Below are 27038 nucleotides of genomic sequence, written 5' to 3'. Positions count from 1 at the left end.
TCACCAACAAAAACACGACACTAGACCTTGTTTCATTTGGAATCACCACACACGTACAGTACCAGTCAAAAGTTTGGACACCTACTCATTCAAGGGTTTTTCTTTATTTTTACTGTTTTCTACATTGTAGACACAGTGCTAAACACATCAAACTATATTTTATATTCTTCAAACATATGTGTTATTTCATAGTTTTGATGTGTTCACTATTATTCTACAATGTAGAAAATAGTAGAAATATAGAAAATCCTTTGAGTAGGTGTGTCCAAACTTTTGACTGGTTGGTACTGTAGAAATACACCGAAAATTCTCTGTACTTCCACATTATATGAAGAAAATAAAAACGTCACGTATGTCAACATAGTAGTTGCTATTCTTTAGCGTTTAGTCTCAAACATGTCAGTTACACATTAAAACATTATTTTCACTTGTACATTATTTTTTAATGTTCTTCTTAGATCGGATCCAAGTGGAAAGACGTGGCCTCTAAATGCATCCGGGGACATTTCCAACCACTGCTCCTGTTCTACACTAACCTGGAGGGGACCCCAGTCTCCAGCGAGGACGCACCCAGACAAACAACCATGTGTCCCCGCTTTAAAGCCAACATCAACGGGGAAGTGCCAGGTAAGACGAAACATTAACGGTGGGTTTACATGTGTGTCACAATGAGTCGTCACAAAAACAGTTGGTTTTTTACCTGCCACACTGGACTCGTTACTTTTGCCATCGTGAGCAGAGCGTGAGCCACTTTATCGAGAGTTTTTTTGGTCGTGTGCTGCACTTCAAATTCTTGAAAATAGAACCAGAGCATAATTTTATGCAACGTTTTTTTGTAGGTTCTTGGTTATATTGAAATGAATGAGAGCGTCTCACGCTCAGCAAAAATTATGTGTCCAGTGTAGCAGACCTTTAATGGGAGGTGTGGGGCAGGTTAGGTTATGGTCGTTAAACGTTTACTTAACTTTTTCGGTCACTACCACCTGGTGCAAAAATGTTGGTAACACTTTACTTAAGGCATTTAAGTGGAATGCATTTGACCTAAATGCCTTAAGTAGACTTTGTTTCACAGTCGTCCTCACTGTCTTTCCACAATTTTCTTGCCCATACACAAGGTTCTATCTTAAATCACATATCCACCACCCACAACCCAGCAACAATACATTTCCCCTCAAATAACGTAGCTGTGGAAAGAGAATATGTACTATCCTGCTTCCACTACATGCGTAATACAGAGTCCTACAGTACACAACTAACTCTGCCGTCGCTTTGAGAAAAAAACATCCTTCCAATGTGATGGCGCCTGGCATTGTTTTTAAAACCGCTCCCTTGTCGTGTGCAGAGTTGAACTTGATATGAGGATGTCTGTGGCGTGCAGATTACTGCCCACGCCTGCCTGCCTGCCTAATCCCTGCTTTCCCTGCAATCCTTGCTCCCCAGGTCAAGTGCGCTTGGTAGCTTTCACTCCCTCCAGTGATCTCCCATGCTGCGTTTGTTCCCATTCTAATATGCACTTGCTTTCGGAAATGGTGTCCTGCTCTTTGAAATGGACCGTTTAGCCTGGGCGTCGTATCCGGTCACCTCTTTTGGAATGGGATTTGATTTGCATTATTATGTGGATAAGAGTAAGTCATTAAAGTGTTGAGTGTTTCGTTATTGTTTGAGGTAGATTATTGGTTTATATAAGGACGTATATTTGTTATACTGCTTTTGGGCAGTTTTGACTGGATTATCGATGCCGTTGATAGTTTTTTTTAGGCATTGTTAACCTGCCTTAGCAGTGCTCTTGTCTGAGAATAACCTTTTCCCGAATTGGAGATTGTGTAACTTGTGGGCTCGCCACAGACTACTCAGAGCATAAATACTTATTTTATGTTGAAATCCAATCAAATATAAATACACTGTTACCATACAATATTTGGCTAATTATATAAAGTAAAAAAAAGAGTGCATTTTGTCTTTGATATCGCTACACCTGTAAAGCGAAAACACATTGAGGGGGACAATCAAACAGTGGACTACTAATCAACAGATAAAAGTGCTTTATTTTGGCCTTGCATGCATTTCCATGATCTAATTGAAGCCTGGTTAACGTTTTTTTAAATGCATTGTCCAATGTTGCATTTTAGCTTACAGCAACGGTGGCCAACTCTCCTCCTGTGCAGTTGGCCACCACTGCAGGATTTTATTCTAGCCCTTCTTTAACATACTTTATTCTGCTAACCGTTGGGAAACTCAATCAGCTGGGTTAGTGTCAGGCTAGAGCAAAGGCCTTCATACACATAGGTTGCTTTCCAGACCAACTGCATTGCAGATGTTGCATTGGTTGTGTGCCACGTAATTGACTGCGCAGTTAAGCATCAGATTTCTATATCATATGATGTGGATAGCTGACATGTTAAACACCCATCAAAGTGTTCTGAGATCTGGCATGCATCTGAAATGTAGTCAGCCTGGAACATGGCCAATAGCTCTCACCTCATCTCACTGAATGCCTGTCTGATGTTCTGCTTCTGCAGCAGGGATGAAGAAGCTGGATTCTGTCCGGGAGAAAGCAGGCCCACTCCGCTCCAACCAGGGGCCCTATAAGCAGATGCTACCTCCACCCTCCACCTCAGGCTACAAAAGAGGTAAGATCCGGTTCAAGGCCAGTAGGCACAGAACAGTAAAGGCTTTGAAGCGTATTGAACCTAAAATCGTCGTACTTCGGGGTGCCCTGAAGAACATGACCCAGGCCCCTTTGGCCTTAGATGAAATACAGGAGGGTGAACAAGTATTTGATACACTGCTGATTTTGCAGGTTTTCCTACTTACAAAGCATGTAGAGGTCTGTAATTTTTTATCATAGGTACACTTAAACTGTGAGAGATGGAATCTAAAACAAAAATCCAGGAAATCACATTGTATGATTTTTAAGTAATAATTTACATTTTATTGCATGACATAAGTATTTTATCACCTACCAACCAGTAAGAATTCCGGCTCTCACAGACCTGTTAGTTTTTCTTTAAGAAGCCCTCCTGTTCTCCACTCATTACCTGTATTAACTGCACCGGTTTGAACTCGTTACCTGTATAAAAGACACCTGTCCACACACTCAATCAAACAGACTCCAACCTCTCCACAATGGCCAAGACCAGAGAGCTGTGTAAGGACATCAGGGATAGAATTGTAGACCTGCACAAGGCTGGGATGGGCTACAGGACAATAGGCAAGCAGCTTGGTGAGAAGGCAACAACTGTTGGCGCAATTATTAGAAAATGGAAGAAGTTCAAGATGACGATCAATCACTCTCGGTCTGGGGCTCCATGCAAGATCTCACCTCGTGAGGAAGGTGAGGGATCAGCCCAGAACTACACGGCAGGACCTGGTCAATGACCTGAAGAGAGCTGGGACCACAGTCTCAAAGAAAACCATTAGTAACACACTGCGCCATCATGGATTAAAATCCTGCAGTGCGCGCAAGGTCCCCCTGCTCAAGCCAGCGCATGTCCAGGCCCATCTGAAGTTTGCCAATGACCATCTGGATGATCCAGAGGAGGAATGGCAGAAGGTCATGTGGTCTGATGAGACAAAAATAGAGCTTTTTGGTCTAAACTCCACTCGCTGTGTTTGGAGGAAGAAGAAGGATGAGTACAACTCCAAGAACACCATCCCAACCGTGAAGCATGGAGGTGGAAACATCATTCTTTGGGGATGCTTTTCTGCAAAGGGGACAGGACGACTGCACTGTATTGAGGGGAGGATGGATGGGGCCATGTATCGCGAGATCTTGGCCAACAACCTCCTTCCCTCAGTAAGAGCATTGAAGATGGGTTGTGGCTGGGTCTTCCAGCATGACAACGACCCGAAACACACAGCCAGGACAACTAAGGAGTGGCTCCGTAAGAAGCATCTCAAGGTCCTGGAGTGGCCTAGCCAGTCTCCAGACCTGAACCTAATGGGAAATCTTTGGAGGGAGCTGAAAGTCCTTATTGCCCAGCGACAGCCCCAAAACCTGAAGGATCTGGAGAAGGTCTGTATGGAGGAGTGGGCCAAAATCCCTGCTGCAGTGTGTGCAAACCTGGTCAAGAACTACAGGAAACGTATGATCTCTATAATTGCTAACAAAGTTTTCTGTACCAAATATTAAGTTCTGCTTTTCTGATGTATCAAATACATATGTCATGCAATAAAATGCTAATTAATTACTTAAAAATCATACAATGTAATTTTCTAGATTTTTGTTTTAGATTCTGTCTATCACAGTTGAAGTGTACCTATGATAAAAATTACAGACCTCTACATGCATTGTAAGTAGGAAAACCTGCAAAATCGGCAGTGTGTCAAATACTTGTTCTCCCTACTGTATGTCAAGGCCCCAAGGCAAATTGGCAGAGGAGACAACTAAGATTAAAAAAATAAAAATAGCATAAAACTAACAGCAGTGTTTTTAAACCTTTTTGTGGTATACTTAATGATTTTAAATGTTTTGTATCCACATTGTGTGGTTGAATTGTGTTTTTAAATTGTACAATAAATCAAATCAAATCCAAAGAGCATGTGTTGTAACTCATGTGTTATCCCAATCCCAATATCCCTAGTGAAAGGCCCACCTGCTAGTCCCAACACATTCCGGGATCCTTCCAAGGAGACTTCCCAGAGGGTGGTAGAAGGGATAAAGAAAGAGGCCGAAAGAGGGCATCGAAAACTAGATCCACACAAAGGTAACGTGCAGTACAGTGATTGTTATACTCACAAGGTAACGTTTTACTGTACCTTTGAGGGGTACCTTGAAAAACAATGACGAGCGCTGACGACATGCATAAGAACCAGTATATTGTGTCCATAGTCTCTTTGTCGAAACAGTTTTAGCTTACAGTGGCAGTTAGAAATGACTACTCGCTGAATCAGAGGCAGTTACTTGTCACTGACTACCAAAAACGTAATGTTGCGTGTGATGAGTGAACTATACAACCAAACAGTGCTTACAACCAAAGTCAATGTATACTTGACTGTGTTAACCTGAATGTAGATTATTAAGATGCCGCGGTTTTCTCCTCCTGTGTGGTTGTATGATTTTTCACACTGTTTATAGCCACAAATTGTATTTACTATAATGTGATATGATGATGTGGTGCACCTCCAATAGATTGCCTGATGGGTCACTTGGATAATGTTTTGGTGCATTTGATTTTAGATGTGGCCCTGAAGAAAAGGGCAAACTAAGGGCATCAATGGCCAATCTCCAAGAAAAGAGCATAACATCTGTCCTACACAGATAAAGTTGGCTCAGGGCAAACAGAACCATGCAAGATGGAAATAATTGGTCCAAGAGTGCTTCACCACTTTCATTTTTTTGTTTAGTTCTAATCCTAGCTTTTATTCTTACATTTTCAGTTCAGAGGTATGTTTTCTGATAAAGCTAAACAATGTGCGTTGCATTTTGCCAGTGTTTCCCAGAAGACCATGTGACATGTGTCCCAAAAGTGCCCTCTCCAATCAGATTTCTCGACCCAAAATTCTACCTGAAACAGAATATTCAGAGAAAGATGATGTAATATTGTCTTTTGGCATATCTGGACGATGTTGGAAGGTGTTGTATCCTAATGTCAAATATCTTCGGCTTTTACGATATAAACCTTGGACCAAGTGTAGGAGATTCTCTTCTCTCAATCGAGCCATTAATTTGTTATGCTAAATTTATCCAATCCTAAGAGATATATTTAAAAACCACCTATATCAAGCTTATATGTAGATTGTAGGCCTAAATACATTTTACAATGCTACATATGTACAATATGCACGCTTGGCACACTAAAACAGAAATGCTGTTTCTTACATATGTAGGATCTTAATTTGATCACCCTGTTGCAGTAGAACTTTCCTGCAATCTAGGAAAATAAAAATGTGAAGTGTATTTGAGGTTTAGAATTTCTAAAGTTTGTAATTTCCACTTTGAAATGTCAGACTTGATCTGCCTTAATGTATCAACCCCTACAAAAATGTCCATTAATTATAATTATTCACATTTCCTGTTGCTGCAGGATTATTGTCCTGCTGTAGCAAACTGCTACAAATGAAGATCCTATATCTGTATGTCACTTCCTGTTTAGATATGGCCTATGCCAGATCCCCTTCTGAGGGCGGGCTGAGGCAGCACGCCGACCAGAGGTTGCGAGGCGGGAGTGGCGCCCGGGCTGACAAGTTGTCATCCTCCCACCAGAACAGAGCTTCCCAGGACCCACGCTCTCAATCCTGTGCCCCTGGTGGACACAGTTGGAGACAGGAAACCTCCCCTGGTCGCCAAGAACAGGACGGCAGCCAGGATGCGTGGGAGAAGGATGGCGGGTCGGGAGTGGGCCGCAACAAAGCCAAGCCCTCCTGGAGGCCCATCCGGGAAGTTCTAAACGTTGACAGCGTCTTGAATGACCTTGAACGACGGCAACAACAGCAGCAGCACGGCGGCGGTGGTGGTAGCCCCCGGCTCTCTAAACCATCCTGTCAGGAGAGGCCTCACGGCAGCGAACGGGACAACCGGGACTGGGAAAAAGAGCGGGAAAGGGATAAAGAGCGGGAACGGGAGCGTCTCAGGATAAGGGAAGAACGCAAGCAGCAAAAGTGCTTGATGACGATTTACGAGGACGAGCAGCGGCAGGAGACAGAGAGCCACAGCTCCCTCGAATCGGAGGGCAGGGCAAGTGGGCACGGAGACCAGGGCGGTGGAGGGGGTGGGAGCAGAGGTGGAGGGAGGGCCAAGGGTGGGCCCAAAGCCCTGTTGCGCAGCGACACCTGGACAATCCAGAGGACTGAGTCGGGATACGAGAGCAGCGACCGGCTGAGCAGCGGCTCCACCAACCCTGACTCGCCCGGGGTAGACAGCTTTGCCGGGAAGGAGCAGCGGTTGACACCAGAGGTGCAGTCTCAGAGGTATGTGTGACAGACTAGGTTTGAACCCAGATCTAGAGATCGGGCTTTAGCCTGCTGAGCTAAAGCCTAGAAGCATAGGTTAGTGCCAGGTGTGCAGTCACAAAGGTGGACTTTGTTTACATTCAAGTCTCGTTTAATCGAGTTCGTAGATTGACACCGAATAAACTTTCCTTATATTTGTTTACATAGATTTTTTGTCTTTTCAGGGGACCCATGCAATGCAAATACAATGCATTTGACACTTTAAATATCACACAACGATAGTTGCACCACAATGTCCATCATAAGCTTCGTCTCTTGGGGCATCACAACGATCTTACTCTCTCTTTTTTCAGCAGGGGTCAACTTCACCCAAACAGATGTGATTCAAAACCTGACGCGGTACACTCCTCTTTGCATCAAGGTAAGTGGATGTTCTGAGCTTTCAAGAGTGTGTTTTTAATATAGAAGTTGTTGTACAGATGTATGATCTTATTTTTATCACTCTTTTGTTTCTGAGAATTTTTCTGCAAAGCAGGAAAGGCAGATGGGCGTCATGATTTACATAAATTCACTGAAAACATGAAAACATGGTTATATTAACCGTATTGCACTTTTCATGTTGCCCAATTTTGGCCGGCTAATAGCCTAACTACTAATGTAGCCTAACCACCGATCAAGCTACATGCTGCAGGATTATTTTTGCTGCGGCAATACTGTTCCAATTAAAATCCTACAGCTGTAGTACTGTATGTAGTGAAGGTTCATCAATTGTAGTTTAAACTGAAAGACAGTCATGTTCTCTTTAAGGGACAGTTCGAAAATGTACTGGGGTGGGAGGGCTGCTCCAAAACAAGGGAGTACGTTTTTTCCCTGATTTACAGTCACCATTTTGCTGGTTTTCATGATTTATTTCAGCTTTTATTTCTTTCATCACATTCCCAGTGGGTCAGAAGTTTACATACATTCAATTAGTATTTGGTAGCATTGACTTTAAATTGTTTAACTTGGATCAAACGTTTCAGGTAGCCTTCCACAAGCTTCCCACAATAAGTTGGGTGAATTTTGGCCCATTCCTCCTGACAGAGCTGGTGTAACTGAGTCATATTTGTAGGCCTCCTTGCTCGCACACGCTTTTTCAGTTCTGCCCACATATTTCCTATGCGATTGAGGTCATGGCTTTGTGATGGCCACTCCAATACCTTGACTTTGTTGTCCTTAAGCCATTTTGCACAACTTTGGAAGCTCCTTGGGGTCATTGTCCATTTGGAAGACCCATTTGCGACCAAGCTTTAACTTCCTGACTGATGTCGTGAGATGTTGCTTCAATATATCCACATAATTTCCCTCCCTCATGACGTAGTGCATTGTTTTCAACAGGATGCATGATTTTGAATATTTTTATTCTGTCATGTAGGTTATTATTGTGGAGTAACTACAATGTTGTTCCATCCTCAGTTTTCTCTGATCACAGCCATTAAGCTCTGTAACTGTTTTAGTTACCATTGGCCTCATGGTGAAATCCCTGAGAAGTTTCCTTCCTCTCCAGCAACTGAGTTAGGAAACCTTTACGGGATTGGTGCCTCTATACCGGGACTGTTGATGCTAATGTGTGCTAATGTGACTAGAATGACATTGTAAGTAAGAGCAAACTTTCCAGGAGATACTGTAGACATGTCTTATATGGGCCGAAAGCTTGAATGCTTGTTAATGTAACTGCACTGTCCAATTGACAATAGCTATTACAGTGAAAAAATACCATGCTATTGTCTGAGGAGAGTGCACAACATCAAAAAACTTTTATCACTGCAACTGGTTTGATACATTCACCTCTGAAGGTAAACAGTGTACTTACATTCAGTAATCTTGCTCTGATTTGTCATCCTCAGGGTCCCAGAGATAAAATGTAGCATTGTTTTGTTTGATAAAATCATTTTTATATTCAAATGTAGGAACTGGGTTCTACAGTTTCAACCCCTGCTGTCTCTTGCTCCACACACACCCTGCCCGGCCATCTAGATTTATAAGCTAATGATCCGTCATGTATGACATTCCTGGGAGTGTGTAAACTTAAATGTTGTATTACCATAACATTTTTGTATGTTCTCTATAGTTATGTACTTGAAAATGTATCAATTGACCAATTCGGCACATTTGGGCAGACTTGATACAATATACTGTGCAGTATTGCAATGCTTCACTGGATGAATCTGAAACTTTGCACACATGCACTGCTGCCATCTAGTGGCCAAAATCAAAATATAATCTAAACTGAAATATTATATTATGGCCTTTCTTGCATTTCAAAGATGATGAAAAAAAAAAGTTTTTTTGTTTGTATTATCTTTTACCAGATCGAATGTGTTATATTCTCCTACATTAATTTCACATTTCCACAAACTTCAAAGTGTTTCCTTTCAAATGGTATCAATAATATGCATATCTTTGCTTCAGGTCCTGAGCTACAGGCAGTTAGATTTGGGTATGTCATTTTAGGTGAAAATTGTAGTCACTGGGTATATTTATACACCATCCAAAGTGTAATTAGTAACTTCACCATCTTCAAAGGGATTTTCGATATCTGCTTTGTTTTGTTTTACCCATCTACCAATAGGTGCCCTTCGTTGCAAGGCATTGGAAAACCTCCCTGGTCTTTGTGGTTGAATCTGTGTAAGAAATTCACTGCTCAACTGAAGGACCTTACAGATATTTGTATGTGTGGGGTACAGAAATGAGGTCGTCATTCAAAAATCATGTTAAACACTATGACTTGTTAAGAAAATGTTTACTCCTGAAAATATTTAGCCTTGACATAATAAAGGGGTTGAATACTTATTGAGTCAAGACATTTCAGCTTTTAGTTTTTACAAAAGCTTTTAATTTTTACAAACATAATTCCACTTTGACATTTGGGGTATTGTGTGTAGGCCAGTGACACTAAGTCTCAATTTAATCCTTTTTAAATTCAGGCTGTAATTACTACAACATTTTGAAAAAGTCAAGGGGTGTGAATACTTTCTCTAGGAACTGTATGTTCTTTGAACGTTAGTAATGTTTTTTTATGGAACGTTTTCTTATTGTGACTTAATATATATCACCATCAGGAAACCTGCAGAAAAGAATATCCTGGAGTACTGAAATTCCCACAGAGGAATGTTGTTTCTTAATGTTCTGAGAACATGACTTCAAATAGGACCATGAGGAAACCTGTAGAAAACGTTCTGCTGAAGTACTGAAATTCTAACAGAATGACATTGTTTCTTAATGGTCTCGGAACAATTTGAGAACATTACTATAAATAGAACCATGGGAAATCCTGTATGAAATGTTATGCTGAAGTACTGAAATTCCCACCTAAGAAACATGGTTCTCAGAATGTTACACCACATGACCAAAGGTATGTGGACACTTGCACATCGAACCTCTCATTCCAAAATCATGGGCATTAATTTGGAATTGGTCCCCCTTTTGCTGCTATAACAGCCTCCACTCTTCTGGTAAGGCTTTCCACTAGATGTTGAAAAATTGCTACGGGACTTGCTTCCATTCAGCCATAAGAGAATTAGTGAGGTCAAGCACTGATGTTGGTCGATTAGGCCTGGCTTGCAGTCGGCGTCCCAATTCATCCCAAAGGTGTTTGATGGGGTTGAGGTCAGGGCTCTGTGCAGGCCAGTGAAGTTCTTCCACATGATCTCGACAAATAATTTCTGTATGGACCTCGCTTTGTGCACGGGGGCGTTGTCATGGTAAAATGGGAAAAGGCCTTCCTCAAATTGTTGGCACGTCTAGAATGTCATTGTACGCGGTAGTGTTAAGATTTCCCTTCACTGGAACCAAGGGGCCTAGCCTGAACCAGACCGTTATTCCACCTCCACCAAACTTTACAATTGGCCCTATGCATTGGGTCAGATTCCAATAGTCCAATAGCGGCAAGCTTTACACCATTCCAGCCTACGCTTGGCATTGCGCATTGTGGTCTTAGGCTGCTCGGCCATGGAAACCCATTTCATGAAGCTCCTGGCAGCTTTTGTAGAGTTTTGAACTCGGTAGTGAGTGTTACAACCGAGGACATCTACATGCTTCAGCGCTCAGTGGTCTCGTTCTGTGAGCTTGTGTGGCCTACCACTCAGTGGCTGAGCCTTTGTTGCTCCTAGACGTTTCCACTTCACAATAATTGCACTTACAGTTGACTGGGGAAGCTCTTACAGGACAGAAATGTCATGCAATGACTTGGTGGAAAGGTGGTAGCCTATGACAGTGCCACATTGAAAGTCACTGAGTTCTTCAGTAAGGCCATGCTACTTCCAATGTTTGTCAATGGAGATTGCATGGCTGTGTGCTCAGTTTTATTCACCTGTCAGTAACGGGTGTTGCTGAAATAGCCAAATCCATTTATTTGAAGGGGTGTCCAAATACTTTTCTATATATAGTGTATGTGCTACAGTAGCTGGGTATCCTGCACCATTCCCAGAATGTTTTGGGAAGGTTGTATGCTAAATAACCATAGGACAACCACGCACTCACCAAGCTCTAAGAAACATATGGTTCTCAGAACATTATGTGCTAGCTGGGTAGTCTACCAGTCAACTGTCTATACTGCCTTCGATCCATAGTGACAATCGTGGTAGGTGAATCTTTTGTCAAGATCTGCAATAGGTTAACTATCAATCACACCACACAAAAATGTATTCAATTGAGTAAAATTCTACTCTGGGCTGTAAATTGTAATGGTGCAAAAGCCCTGTTATTTGAATGTTTCATTCCATTCATTCCATTAGGATCAGTTGTGGGTCTACTCAGGACAGATTATAGAAAGGCACAGTAGCGGGACAGTCTGGCTGTATATTTACTTCTGGTACTAATGCGCTGTCTGTTGCCGATCATCATTCTCCGAAGTCGTCCTATATAGTGTCCACATAGGCCTATGCTCCCAGCAGGCCCATTATTCAGGAAAGTTGTCACGCCTGCTCCCGCTCCCCCTTTCTGGCGCTCGGCCCACCATTACGCACACCTGTCACCATTGTTACGCGCATCAGCGCTTCATGGGAATCTGTCACGGTCGTCCTCCTCTTCGTCTGAAGAGGAGAGGCGAGAAGGATCGGAGGACCAAAATGCGGCGTGGTATGTGTTCATGATGAATAATTAATTAAAGAAAGTACTGAACACTGAATACAAAAACAATAAACTAATAACGACCGTGAAGCTATCATAAGGACTGTGCTGACACAAGCAACTAACATAGACAATCACCCACAAACAAACAGTGCACCCAGGCTACCTAAGTATGATTCTCAATCAGAGACAACTAATGACACCTGCCTCTGATTGAGAACCATACTAGGCCGAAACATACAAATCCCCAAATCATAGAAAAACAAACATAGACTGCCCACGCTAACTCACACCCTGACGATACTAAATAAATACAAAACAAAGGAAATAAAGGTCCGAACGTGACAGAATCACCTGGACTCTATTGCTTTATTGATTGCCTCCCCTATATCTGTCACTTCCTCAGTTTCTTCTCATTGTCTGCATTAATGTTGTTTTTCCCCCCTGTCCAGACGCTGTTCTTGTTTTTTTTGTTGTCCGTGTATCTATTAAATCACTCCCTGTACTTGCTTCTCATCTCCCAGTGTCTGTCCTCACAACAATATAACAAGTGTTCTGCCTCCGATCCGAGGGGATATTCTTTGACCTGGAACCTAACGCTTCAATATAGCCTAAATATTTGTAATTTCACTTTTTAAATGTATTACCTTTTATGTGTGGCATAAACACAACTAGTCACGGTGTTTTCATTTGATTCGGACACTTCACAAGTCTCCCGTTGGCTATCTTCTCACATTCATACACTCCACTTGAATATAATTCCATTATCCAAACTGCTTAACTGCTATTCGATTAATGTAAAGAAACTGTTACAAAACACACAAAAAAATGCCATGATATTTGGAGATTGTCAAACCAAGCCTTCGATATTGATTAGGGAGGGATGTATTTTCTGTTTTTTCGAGACTGACATACTCTACTTGGTTGTGGTGTTGAAGACACAAACCATGATGATGAGTGCTTGAAGTTGGTAATCGGTATGCAGTTATTTCTTTCTTATTGGTTGTGTGGTGCATTGGCATAGAAACCTGTTGGTGGAAAATGTATTTCATATATTTTATATCATTATAAATATAGCATCAAAATGTTGAAAATATGATTCCCCCCTACAGTAGCTGATCATTGTCTGCAGCTGGCTCTTGTCGTAGTGTAAAGATACAGGCAGGGAGAGTGAGCTTGTCCGTCCGTGGTGGTCGGCGAACCCTCAACCTTCTAAAGACGATATCCACATTTATAAACACAAGGTTGCTACAGTTATTGTTATTTATGGTGGTAATAATTTAATTTTCAGGAGGATTGTGTGCAGAACATTTTACAGTGCAAGAGGAGGGTCATGTGAAAATATTTGTTTCATATTTCAAACTGTCCCTAAAGAGTTGCATTCATAACAAATCTCTCAGAACACTTAAAAAAATGTTTATTCTTGCAAAGATCTAGCATTATAACTGCAAAATCATAGTAATAGTTCTAAGTCAATACAATACATAATGTATCTTCTATCTATATTGTGATGGAAATGTTTTACTTAATTTCCATCACACTATCATAGTTCAACACTTGGATCAAATGTTCAAACTGTAGTATAAGATGACTTTGTATTTACATCTGAGCAAAGTCAAAATCCTCAGTGTTTTGAAAAGAGATATATCAGTATTATCTTCCCCTCCCCCATACCAATGTTTCAGGGAAACATAGGCTTTAAAAAAGAAGGAAAAGCAGATTAAGGGACTTTTCATTTTGATCCCCTGATGTAATGGTGCTAGATTATGGCCAACTGAATATGGGGGCAATAGGCCCTAAACGCAATGGATTTTTGTCAGGATTGCACAGCCCTGGTGAGTCATGCAAGACCAAGCCCTTCAAATCTCTTACGTTCTAATCTGCACAAGCTATTTAAAAAACATTACGATTTCCGAGAAGAAAACGCTAAATAAACCTAGCGTGGAAATAGATTTTGAGCCAAACTAACAAATGGCCAACTGTTGCTACTGTAAATAGCAGTACTGTAAGTGTCACATCAAAATCTATCAGACATGTGTCGTGTACAGTAGGATATGTGTTGTGTAGTACTGTAGGTTTCTAACTATTTCCCACACGGAGAATGAGGCTAGGCAAAATATAAAAATGCAGTAACATCCTGACTATAATTTGTTGTTGTCATGTTGAGAGCTTGATCTTAGTATTGAGTATGGCATTTTAGTTACGTTTTATCCTGTGTGTGTTCAGAGGCTAAAGAGGACATTTTAGTCACAGAAAAAAATGAAAACACAGTATGGGGTGAATAAATGTAAAACAGAATGTCGTTTTTGATTGGGCAATGGTTGTCTGTATGTCTCTAGAATGTCGACCTGTTGATTTAACCTGTTCACCCACAAAGCCCCTCCACATTCATTAATCTGACAGTAATCCCCAAATGCTTGTTCAGATGCCGCAGCTGGACTTCACTGTTTCCATCTTAGTCATATGTTAGCTTGTGTGTAGAGCACTGTGTGCTCTAGTAGGATATGCTCCCTGTAAAATATATAAAAGCTAAGCTATTGAAAGCTTTTATTGTAACTGAATCAAGTGAGTGCTGGCCCCTTTTTCAATTTTCATGTGATCGAGTGTTGACTGCAAGCACTCTTTCATTGTTTTATGCACGAGCATAGAGTTGAACATGTTTTATCCCTTTATCTGAATGCGTTAGCTTATAGCAATGCTTCCTTCTACAGTCAAGCCTGTGTGAATCGAGAGCCAAACCGTCTCCCACAGCTTTTATCCTTGCATGGACCTCTAGGTCAGTGGGGGGAAAAAAATACGCTTCTATTTTTAAAGTGGATGAATTTAGCATGCATACTGCCTCCTGCTGTGCTGGCCCGTCTGCCGATTGGTCGATCCGGTGGCAGGGACAATGGCGGTGGAGATCAACACTGTGCTGCCACCGTGCTTCAGAAAAACAGAAATGCCTTTACTCTCCCAACTTACTGGCACTGTGAGAGAAATAGGCTATCTCCCTGAAAATAGGCCATTCCCTATTTTTTTCTCTCTCTCTCTCTCTCTCTCTCTCTCTCTCTCTCTCTCTCTCTCTCTCTCTCTCTCTCTTTCTCTCTCTGTTTCTGTCTGTCTACCTGCCTGTCCATCTCTTTCTTTCTCTCGCTTTCTCCCTCGCTCTAATGTCTCTCCTGTGTGTTTCTCTGTTTGTTATTTCTCTTCTCTGCGATTAGGTGTCAGTTTCTATCTGTCTCTAGAAAATGGAGGTTTAAATGAAAATGTCAAATACTTATTCCTAATTTAGAAATCATGAATAAATAGACCTGATTAACTGTTGATTGAATTTATTCAATGGAATCACCCCCAAGTTGTATTACTTTTCCCTTTTGGACAAAATATCAAGAATTACTGTGGGGGGAAAACTATCCATAATGTAAATAAATAACTCTATTAAATGTTGGCGGTTGCATGATTTTGGTGTTTCATTTGAATTTTGTCCTAAGCAGTGAGTCAGGTTTGTCTATTTGTTTTCTAGGCAAACATCAACTGACAACTCAGGGAAAGAACTGCGACCATCAAGTTTCACATCTCCTGAAAAGTAGTCCAAGTTCAAGGTAATGTACCAACTTGGATATTGTTATTGTTATTGATATGTTTAGTGTTGTTAATTGTCAATGTGTACATCCATATTTTGTGCACTTAAAAAGTATTGTGTTCTATTCTATTGTATTCTATTCTACAGGCGAAAATGTAGATACAGCTCTGGCAGTTCTAAGAAAGGAGCAGGTCTAGAGAGGGACGCAAGCTCCTCAGACAACAGGAGTAGTCACATGATGGGATCGCCAGAGATGAGTAACAACAACAGAGGTGGTCACCATGGCGACAGCCCCGCCGTGCGCCGCTTGGGTAAAACCAGCAGCTCGGAGTGGAACAGCTCTGACGACCTGGCTGGAAATCTCTCGGAACCAGAGGACAGTGCCTACCGCTCCAGCAACATCAAGCCCCCTCTGTCCGAGTCTCCCTGTCCCCCCCACCACCTGGCCTTCCACCAACCCCCCCATATCGAACTGGAAGAACCCTCATCTCAACATCAGCCCTCCATGCCGTCACTGCCTCACCCTAAAGCCGCCCAGCGAGCTTCCCCTCACCAGGGGGATGTTGGCCGCCATTGCTTCCGTCCCAGGCTACTCCAAGAGCCCTCCCAGACCAGCCCCCGGCCCAGCGTCCGGCCCACCCTGGCCTCACATAACCCCAGCCCCAACCAGAGGTCGGAATCCAATGGCCCTCTGCAGAGGCCCTCATCGAGTGCCAGCTCCAAGTCGGGCTCGGACCCAGAAAGGAGCAACCCGTCGTCGGGCGAAAGCGAGGAGAGGCTCCCCATCTGCAGGCCACCTGGAGCCGAGTCAGCGGCAGCCCAAGGGGTTTCCCTCACCACGTACTTCAGCGTGGACAATTGCATGACAGACACATACAGACTTAAGTACCATCACCAGCGACCCCTCCTACTCTCAGCTATCATGCCCAAAGCACCAACGGAGCCCGGAGAACACCCCAGCCACCACCTGCACCCCGCAAACACACACTCCATGCTCGACCCACCCAAAACCCGGCCTGATGCAGGTAAGCTTGGACAGTCACAGCAGCTTGTAAAAACACCTACGGGCAGTCATGTACAGTAAGTACACTGTTCCAAAACGAGTGGTCGCAACAGTAAACTTAAAACTCTAATTAGAAATATAAAGCATCCAAATATTTTAAATGCTGGCATCTACCCAAAATTAGCTTTGATGTTTATCTGTAAAAAAAAAATATATATATATATATATATATCATTTCATTTGTGTTTTTGCATTGAGTTCATCTATATCTATATTGTTTTATTTTTTTCCACAAAAACAGGCCATAACAGCAATAAGCCCACTGCAAAATGGAACCCAGTGACAGCCAAAGGACTGGATGAGCGTGGCTATTTGTGACGATATTACCTGGTAAGTGATACGCTGTGACCTTTCAGGAATTGCCATGCATCACAGTTCCTCTTATCAGCACCTTTTTGATGGCTCCGCGACCAGATCCTTTTATGCATACAGATGCAGTTTATTTTGTGCATTACAGCATGACATGCTGCACTCGCCTGGGTCAAAATCAGTGAGAGAAGGGCAGGCACAAATGAATTTAATTTCACTCGTGATGATGAGGACACATTCATTTAATGCAGTAAAAAAATCTCTCTCTATATATTTACATATATGTATACATATATAAATGTATATATGGTTATGGATGTGTCACTGCAACCTTAAAGGTCCTCAATGATGTCACCATTGCCCTTGAGTCGAAGCAACATTGTGCTGCTATTTTTATTGACTTTATTGGCTAAGGAGTATTGATGTCTCTGAGGGGTCTTTGGCCTGGTTTGCTAACTACCTCTCAAAGAGTGCAGTGTATAAAGTGAGAAGATCTGCTGTCTCAGCCACTGCCTGTCACCAAGTGAGTACTCCAAGGCTCAATCCTAGGCCCCACGCTTTTCTCAACTTACATCAATAACATAGCTCAGGCAGTAGGAAGCTCTCTCATCCATTTATATGCAGATGATACAGTCTTATACTCAGCTAGCCCCTCCCCGGATTTTGTGCTAAATGCTCTACAACAAAGCTTTCTTAGTGTCCAACAAGCTTTCTCTACCCTTAACCTTGTTCTGAACACCTCCAAAACAAAGGTCATGTGGTTTGGTAAGAAGAATGCCCCTCTTCCCACAGGTGTTATTACTACCTCTGAGGGTTTAGAGCTTGAGGTAGTCACCTCATACTAGTACTTGGGAGTATGGCTAGATGGTGCACTGTCCTTCTCAGCACATATCAAAGGCTAAAGTTAAATCGAGACTTGGTTTCTTCTATCGTAATCGCTCCTCTTTCACCCTAACTGCCAAACTAACCCTGATTCAGATGACTATCCTTCCCATGCTAGATTACGGAGACATAATTTATAGATCGGCAGGTAAGGGTGCTCTCGAGCGGCTAGATGTTCTTTACCATTCGGCCATCAGATTTGCCACCAAAGCTCCTTATAGGACACATCACTGCAGTCTATACTCCTCTGTAAACTGGTCATTTCTGTATACCTGTCGCAAGACCCACTGGTTGATGCTTATTTATAAAACCCCCTAAGGTCTCACTCCCTCCTATCTGAGATATCTTCTGCAGCCCTCATCTTCCACATACAACACCCGTTCTGCCAGTCACATTCTGTTAAACGTCCCCAAAGCACACACATCCCTGAGTTCGCTGCAGCTAGCGACTGGAACGAACTGCAACAAACACTCAAACTGGACAGTTTTATCTCAATCGCTTCATTCAAAGACTCAATCATGGACACTCTTACTGACAGTTGTGGCTGCTTTGTGTGATGTATTGTTGTCTCTACCTTCTTGACCATTGTGCTGTTGACTGGGCCCAATAATGTTTGTACAATCTTTTGTGCTGCTACCATGTTGTTGTTATGTTGTGTTGCTACCATGCTGTGTTGTCATGTGTTGCTGCCTTGCTATGTTGTTGTCTTAGGTCTATCTTGTTGTGATGTGTGTTTTGTCCTCTATTTATATTGTATTGATTTTATTCCCAGGCCCCCGTTCCCGCAGGAGGCCTTTTTGCCTTTTGGTAGGCCATCATTGTAAATAAGAATTTGTTCTTTAACTGACTTGCCTAGTTAAATAAAGGTTAAATAAAATAAATAAATATATTCATCTGTATACTAGAATTGAAGCTGTTCAATACCACTACTCAGGACAAGCACTGACTTTGCTACTTATTGAGGAAATGTTTGCTTACAGTAACAATGTTTTCCATCCACAGCTGTGATGGGAGCAGTTTCGATACAATTGTGTAAATGCCGACCGATAATGTGTTTGTTCGAAGTGTGAATTTTTGTGTCTGTAAAATGTCGGTGGAAAAAGCCATATATTGATATAATAACCATCGTATCGAAGTAAACTTGGAGTCACGCGATGATATGGTGTGTGGTCCTCCCACTACGACTCGGTAAACCAAAAGAGTTTAGGCTATATATAATAAGTTATGATGAACTTCTTGATGCTGCTTTACAATAAATATCGAAGGTCTTATTCTGGTGACATGATGATTGACATTTGACAAATAAAATATTCTAGCTAAATTTTTGTTTGAGAAAAGTTAATTTTTCTAAAAAGCTATTTTTGCCCATTTTAATGGAAATGTATTACTGTAAGGTACTTAATTGTTACCCAGAAACGAGTTGATATTCATATATAAACAGCTGCATTGGGCCTTTAAGATAAATGCACTAATTAAGCTGCTCTGAATACAAGTGTCTGCTAAATTACTAAAATGTAAACTTTAACAAGCAAAAATAAGAGCTGAAAAATGCACAACCAATAAACCAGACTTAGATCAAATACAGGTTGAGTAGTTTAAATACTTTCAAATATCTGTTAATCAAAAATATATAGTATGTGTGGTGCACTTCTAGTATTATTGCATTGGTTTCATTGTACTCAACCAAATGAAATGAAACTCCATGTATTTGAAAATATTTGACATTGACAGATATTGTACCCAGGTCTGCAATACAAGAAGTGTGTAAGGACAAGAAAGGTTTTTAGCAACAAGCTCTATAACACACATTAGTAACGCGGCCCTCTGTTGCTCAGTTGGTAGAGCATGGCGCTTGCAACACCAGGGCAGTGGTTTCAATTCCCACGTCCACCCATACATAAACAATGTATGTATGCTTTGGATAAAAGCGTCTGCTAAATGGCATTTCTTTCTTAATGTAAACAGTGAAAATGTATTCATGGCGTACACATAATCTACTGTCATAATAATCTACTGTCCTCTTCTTACTCATAGGTCTGATGTCCATATAAAATAAGCTATTGAACTGGATGCCAAAGAGTCTGCTGGCTGGAAAAGTGTTGCTCCCAGAACGTCAACTGTAATCAGTGTCAAATGTCAAATCACTGATGCACTGTGGGTTACGGAAGTACTTCTATGTATTTTAAAGTAAGATACAGTTTGATAGATACATTTTTTCTCTGACAGTGGACTATGTTGATAGATGAGTTGGAAGTTGGAAAGGGCAGTCCAAGTCATAATACAGTCAAATATAAGGATTACCTGTTGAGTATAAACTCTTTACCTTTCGGTTTAAGGTAATGTGCATCTCTGATTGTGTAGCCAACACAAACTCTTGTTTCCGAAATATAAGCGGCAAATTCAGCAATCTCATAATACAAAACACTATCATTGTGTTTGTATACTTGTTATCCTGCTGAATAGACAACTGTAATAATGTTAGCCAACCTGCATGAGGACTTATAAAGAGGTAACAATAGTGATGTGTACAGTATGAGCATGCGCATGGCATACTTTACATTTGTATCCAACCAGCATCCAAATTCCAATTGGTTTATGTTATTGGGTCTACTTAAATGATATCTACACTTTTTTGACCTGCCTCAATTTTTCCACATACAGTACCATGCAAGTACTTTATAGGGCAGGAGAGACATCCGATTTATTTCAACCACTGCTAACTTGACCAACTTTAGCCACTGCTAAAGTTTAGCCACTAACCAAAAAGTGAAAGGAATGATAGTGTAAAGCTCACTATGTTCAGAATTAGAATTAGAAGTAACTTCAATCAATCAAATATCTTTATAAATACCTTTTTACATCAGCAGATGTCACAAAGTGTGTATACAGAAACCCAGCCTAAAACCCCAAAACAAGCAATGCAGGTGTAGAAGCAAGGTGGCTAGGAAAAACTCCATATTGCAGCATAGATGCTGGAGACTGAGACGGGGGGGGTCGGGGACACTGTGGCCCTGCCCGACGATACCAACCAGGCACGGTGTAATCTCACCCACTTTGACAAAGCACAGCCCCCACACCACTAGAAGGATATCAACAGACCACCGACTTACTACCCAGAGACAAGGCGGCGTATAGCCCACAAAGGTCTCCCCCACCACACAAGCCCAAAACCGGACAGGAAGATAACGTTGAGTATAGCGAAAAAAGCCTTGCACGACGTGATGTACCTCTCTTAGGGACGGAATGGGAGAGCACTAACAAGCCAGTGTAGAGAGGGGAGCCGGCCAGACAGAGACGGCAAGGGTGGTTTGTCACTCCAGGTGCCTTGCAGTTCACCTTCGCACCAGTGATTTGAAGGTATTTGAGTTGATTTGGTCGTGCAATTTTGAACATGGTGAGCTTGCCCCTATCACTCCAATTGTTAATAGTGGCTATTTAAACAAATCAAACCTGTGGATGACAGTTTCTTCCGCCCCATAGACTACTTTCAGAGTAAGTGGAAAAAATAGAGGTAAGTTTGAAAACAGCAAAAAAAAATCCTTTAAGTTGTTATTATTTATTGTATTTATTTAGGGAGAAGATAACGGCAGGGATTCAATATGATCGCGAGTTATAGCTATTGCAGCTTTTAAAGCCAATGTTTCCACATTCACGGAGATCCTATTTACGTTAAATGCTGCTAATGTTGTCTCAATCGGAAAATAGCATAAGTCTGAAAAAAGCATAGTGTTCCAAGGTGTGGGATACTATGCTAGCATGATTGTGTCAATATGTTTTCATCAATGTCTATAACCTACGATCGGATTGAATCCGGGCCAAAGTGTCGGACACTATGTAAGCATGATTGTGTCAATACGTTTTTGGCAATGACACCCATAGTATCACAATTTAAGGTGCAATTGATTTAAATGTTGGTAAATCTGATAGCAAGTTGCCCTCTAGATGTTTCTGAATGAAGCCAAACCAATATCATTCACATTAGAATTCATTTCATACTGTTTTCATTGGATAGGTCAGGGGTCATTTCCCTGTCAAAAACCAGGAACCATAACTTTTACCATAACTTTTTTACATACAACATTTTCACATTTCACATTGTTAAAGGAAGAAAAGTATTAGGTAAATAACCCAATGGGAGATGGCTTCAGTTTTGGTGATTGATAAAACCATGGAGATCATGCTAATGTGTAAACTTTAAAGGCCCAGTGCAGTCAAAATCTTGTTCTATATATATTTCCACACTATGAAGTTGGAATAATACTGTGACATTGTGATAATGATGAATACCATTTTAGTGTAAGCTGTTTGAAAAGAGCGTCTGAAATTTCTGCCTGTTTTGGTGGGAGGGAGTATTGGCCTTCCATGGTGACATCAACATGCAGTAAATTAGTTAATAGACCGAGAGATGGGTCGAAGATACGAGAGTTCCAAACCTCTCCGCCATTAACAGCAAAAGCTTCTTTTTTTCTTTTCTTTTTTAAAAATTTTCCCCTGCTCAAATCAATCCCAGGCAGTCCTAGCAAAATTCTTGCTCGAGAATTTTCCATTCCTAATAAGATATTTTTGAAAATGTTTGAACATTTTAATTGAAAACAATCAAAGTAAGGCACTTCATTGTTACCTAGAAATGATTTGATATTGAGATCAAAACAGCTGCATTTAACCTTTAACACTTCACAGTATAACACTTTGTTGGTGACAGTTTGCTTGAGGAAACTATCCGTAGTATTTTATATAGGTGGGATGGTACTTTATCCATGGGGATTTCTGAACACTGCAGCTCATGATTTATGTTGCAATTTTGCAGCATTTGGAAATTGCCTTGGATCATGTGTCATTACATATTTAAAATGTTATGGTTCGTTTGCTGATGCAAAGTGCTTCTTTGTGAGAGGAAAATGTCTCTTGAAAACTTTCCAGATATCTCAACTCCATTGCCTGTTATAAAAAATTGCAACAGAGCTACATTGTAGTTTAATGGTATTTAAGTCATCAATAGGCAAAACTTAATTGCGGCTAACTAGATTCATTTAACGTAATGACTTATTTTAATTGCAATGTTCCTCTATCCATTTGCAATGTGTGCAAAGAACAGGTAGAGCAATTATGGTTGGGCAGAACCAAAAACAAAACTTCTGAATCTTGCCCCATGTCCCAGAGGACCCTGCTACTTTCAGAAGAAAAAAATCATTTAAAGGGATAGTTCACCCAAATTACAAAATTACATGTTGGTCTATGCAGTCTATGGGCAAGGTGAGACAGCAATCCGTGCTTTGGTTTTGTTTACCTGGCCACTGTCTCCAAATGCAAACTTTTTACCATCTAATGGCACAAATTCAATGCAAGTCAATTATCCCCGATATTAGAATCTTTTCCATTCATCAGCATAAAATGTAGTGCTGCGTCTATGTGCACAAATCTTTAAGAGAAAAAAGCTATTGACAACTTAGCATCTTGGCTGTCCTTTCTCAGTTATCAAAACAAAATGTAATCCAATTGTGATCCGTCATTTGATTTTTGTAATTTATTTCAATCCATGCTGCTTCAAAATTAATGGTTTTGCCATTATGTCTGGTAAATGTCATGTTTTGTTATGACATTTTGGCATTCAAATAATTTGAGGTAAGACTCAACAAACCGGGACACTAACAACAATGGATGTCATAGTATTTGCCCACTAATGTTCCTAGGCTGTTGATATATGAATCCTCTTTAATCTTTTTAAGCTCAACATGAAACTGTGTTCCCAGTTCTCACTGGTAAGAGTTTTTATTTGCTTGTTGTAAAGTTGGGTATTTCAATGCTTTACATTAATATATTCATGTAATATACAGTTTATTATTTATTTATGTAAGTCTTGCTTCAGCGGAAAGGTTTTAATTGTTTTTCTCACTGGGTATTTTTGGGAGTATGGATTTTGTATATATTGCTCTGCTGTTATATCTGGAGTGCCTTTGCATTTTTTCCATGAGAAGGTTTAACATGTTCCATTTGAAAAGAAACATGTACAGTATAGCTGACTGTGTACACTTTATATTTTTGGAGATGCCTATGCATTTATTTTTATTCATTGTTTAATAAACTTAAAATTATGCAATCACTAAAAATTTTTTGTATGCCTCTGGTTTTTGCAGTCACTTGATTACCATTGATGATTGACAACAGTGAGTCACAGTCATTGGCAATAGTGTATTGCGCTAGTGTGCTTGCACTCATCTAATCTTGAATATTCAGAAATATCTGTAATACATTTTGTGGACATTGAGAAATTCAAAAATCACTCCATAAATAATTCAAAAAATGTGTTTACTTCTTAAAATATCAAAAGTTGAAGTGCAAATAAAACCTGATTTACACATTTCTATTACAAACAGTGCATCTTGTACAGCTAAAAATGATGTTGGCGTTACAAAGACCTAAAGTGGTCCAGTGGCTTCAGAAAGGTTGTAAAATGGTATCATTCTGGTTTTGAACGTAGCTCTTCTTGGTCTTAGTGGTTGGATTGTTTGATCGGTTTCCTCTAACCCCTCTTGAAAATTCTCTTGGCTTCGACTCCATCATAGCTGTAGCTCTGTTGGAGGAAGAGTATATATATTTTATTATGACAACAAAAATATCCTACAACCAGACCTGGTTCAAATCCATATCCATGACAAATACTTCTGTCAAATGCTGCACTTGATTTGGTTTGCCCTGTATAATTAAACCAATGGAATTGTCCCAACATTGCAAACTCCAAGGTAAATCAAGCTAGGTACTTTCAAGCATTTGATTTGTACTTTGGCCAAGGTCTGCTGCCTCTTTTCTTCTTCAGAAGTGTAAATATGTTTTCGTTTAGGGTGTGTAAAACAGGGTGCATATACACTTTTTTCACATGCAAATAACATTTTCCTTAGAGGGAAACTAACCTGTACAAGTTCCTCTGCAACAATGGCTCTGGTAGTTGTCAGCACCTTTCCATTGTCCTTTCTGGTGAATGTACCTTTCATCATGTCTCCTTCCATGCCCCATGAGCCCTGAGGGGTGAAAGGTCAAATAATTCATCATGATACCAGTCCAAGAATCAAGTGGCAACACGCCAGGTAATCTTTTTTACAGTCATGCTGCACATCGAAAAAGATTTCCATATCATATTCATCTAGTTGCTGAAAGGTTTTATACTTCATCAGGCCTGTGTTCCTAAATGTACAGTAGCAAACTACATAATGGAGAAATGTGAATGTGTTTTAACTGGTATCCTAGTGTGGACATGTTGGAACAGTGCCAATGTGACTGTGCCCTGTACTTTGCAACTCATTATCAAGTATTGAATAGCTTCGAGCGCAGAAAAATAATGCAATAAACTTTTGTTATTGGAAATAACAGATAGGAATCAAATCTTAGGAATTGTGGTATGCACAAATTCAATTATGTTGTTACCAATTTCTTCTCCTGGGAATACACTATGCATCAACATAAAAACTAAGCCTAGGCTCTACCACAGCCATTGTATGTACGGCTGCAAGAATATAATACTATATAATACTGTATAAATGCATTGCTTACTGATAGCATTGTCCCATCTGCAAGAGCATATTCAAAGGTGACTCCCAGGGTAAATTCCAAATCCAGCGTGCGGAAAGAACTGGCCTCCTTCACGACAAATTTGTCTCCAGTTTGTTCAAGGGTAATCTTGAGGTTATCGTGAGCGGCCAGCTTCCTCTTGACCATGTTGACACCTGTGAACAGAGACACAATCCATGTGTCCAACTCCAAATCGAATTGAACCATGCGTAAACGACTATACAAGATATTTCATTTGGATGTACTACAGTGCAGCACCTGGCTAGATATTATGCAATCATTTTACAGTGCCTTATGTCAAATGTCAGAAAACATACATAGTCCTCTAATCTAAAGGCATTTAATGCATTAAAAATCGCTTTTATACAAACACACCACTGAATTGCCTGTGGTACAAAAAGTGAATTGACTTTATTTGCATTAAATGCACTTTGTATGCCTGTTTATGTAAACATGTTGTAGGCCTACTTGTCTTTGCTTTCAACATCCACCAAAAGGCCATTTGTGCCGAAGTGTCTTTCCCCCAAAACTAATTTTCCAAAAACGATTGATCTCTTACCCATCTGCTCCATGAATTTCTCATAGTTCTCGCTGCGGTCTACTTTCCAAGTGCCGTTGTAGGTCATGGTTGCTGGAAGGGTTGGACTGGCTCTACTCTAAGGAGTGACCTGCCTTAGCCTACCACCTGGCCTTTTAAACCACTGCCTGTGTTAGCTCACTCTCTTATCGCTCTCCCCTATCTCATATGCTGATGTGGTGTGTAAAGCTCATATTTCCTCAAGGCTACACAAGTCATTATCTTCCACTGTGTAGTGCCAATAGCTGTGTTTTGGGACAATGGTAATTGTCCCTTTAATGATCATACAATATGCAAGTTTATTGTTTCGACATCCTTTGCCCTTTACTATCACATAGTTATTTGTGGCCGCATATAATCTGTGCTGTGCTTCGGATGTGCAGGATGGTTCCTTTGTTATAAACAATGAGTCACTGTTTTCCATCTATTTAGTAGAGCAGTATTGCTGCTGCTCCTACTCCTACTACAAGTTGTAGTAGTAGTAGACAAGTAGTAGTAGTAGTAGTAGTAAATAGTAGTAGTAGTAGAAGTTGCTGTAGTAGTAGTAGTAGTAGTAAACAAGTAGTAGTAGTAATAGTAGTAGTAGTAGTAGATAGTAGCAGTTAGTAGTAGTAATAGCAGTAGTAGTAGCAGTAGTAGTAGTAGTGCATTAATAGTAGTAGTAGTTGTAGTAATAGCAGGAGTAGTATTAGTAATAGTACTAGTACATTAGTAGTAGTATTTTATTTATCCATTATTTTACCAGGTAAGTTGACTGAGAACACGTTCTCATTTACAGCAATGACCTGGGGAATAGTTACAGGGGAGAGGAGGGGGATGAATGAGCCAATTGTAAACTGGGGATTATTAGGTGACCATGATGGTTTGAGGGCCAGATTGGAAATTTAGCCAGGACACCGGGGTTAACACACCTACTCTTACGATAAGTGCCATGGGATCTTTTAATGACCTCAAAGAGTCAGGACACCCGTTTAACGTCCCATCCGAAAGACGGCACCCTACACAGGGCAATGCCCTGGGGCATTGGGATATGTTTTTAGACCAGAGGAAAGAGTGCCTCCTACTGGCCCTCCAACACC

General features: G+C 40.8%; 2 protein-coding genes across 3 annotated transcripts in view; one reads left to right on the top strand and one right to left on the bottom strand.

Annotated features, from left to right (window-relative positions):
• usp53b (ubiquitin specific peptidase 53b) overlaps nt 1-23920 on the top strand; it is a 48688-nt gene extending 24768 nt beyond the window's left edge. The window contains exons 11-19 of one of the 2 annotated variants that reach the window (XM_035789050.2): nt 459-627; nt 2520-2630; nt 4584-4706; nt 6096-6909; nt 7248-7312; nt 15506-15584; nt 15713-16590; nt 16870-16958; nt 19854-23920. In XM_035789050.2, the coding sequence (XP_035644943.1) occupies nt 459-627; nt 2520-2630; nt 4584-4706; nt 6096-6909; nt 7248-7312; nt 15506-15584; nt 15713-16590; nt 16870-16946 (2316 nt within the window). In that variant the 3' untranslated portion in view covers nt 16947-16958; nt 19854-23920. Of the gene's footprint in view, nt 1-458; nt 628-2519; nt 2631-4583; nt 4707-6095; nt 6910-7244; nt 7313-15505; nt 15585-15712; nt 16591-16869; nt 16959-19853 lie in introns of both variants that reach the window. The other variant, XM_035789049.2, reaches the window with a different exon arrangement.
• Nucleotides 23921-24108: 188 nt separating this feature from the next.
• Nucleotides 24109-26109, bottom strand: fabp2 (fatty acid binding protein 2, intestinal). Its single transcript, XM_035789051.2, has 4 exons — nt 25942-26109; nt 25365-25537; nt 24728-24835; nt 24109-24390 (listed from the first exon to the last, which is right to left on the bottom strand). Exons 1-4 carry the CDS (start codon nt 26006-26008, stop codon nt 24340-24342), a joined length of 399 nt encoding a protein of 132 aa, XP_035644944.1. The 5' UTR covers nt 26009-26109; the 3' UTR covers nt 24109-24339.
• Between the last annotated feature and the right edge of the window lie 929 nt (nt 26110-27038).

Source organism: Oncorhynchus keta, chromosome 16 (genome assembly GCF_023373465.1).
Source record: "Oncorhynchus keta strain PuntledgeMale-10-30-2019 chromosome 16, Oket_V2, whole genome shotgun sequence".
NCBI lineage: Eukaryota > Metazoa > Chordata > Actinopteri > Salmoniformes > Salmonidae > Oncorhynchus > Oncorhynchus keta.
Note: the sequence above shows the minus strand (reverse complement) of the source record. Positions and strands in the feature narration are given on the sequence as shown.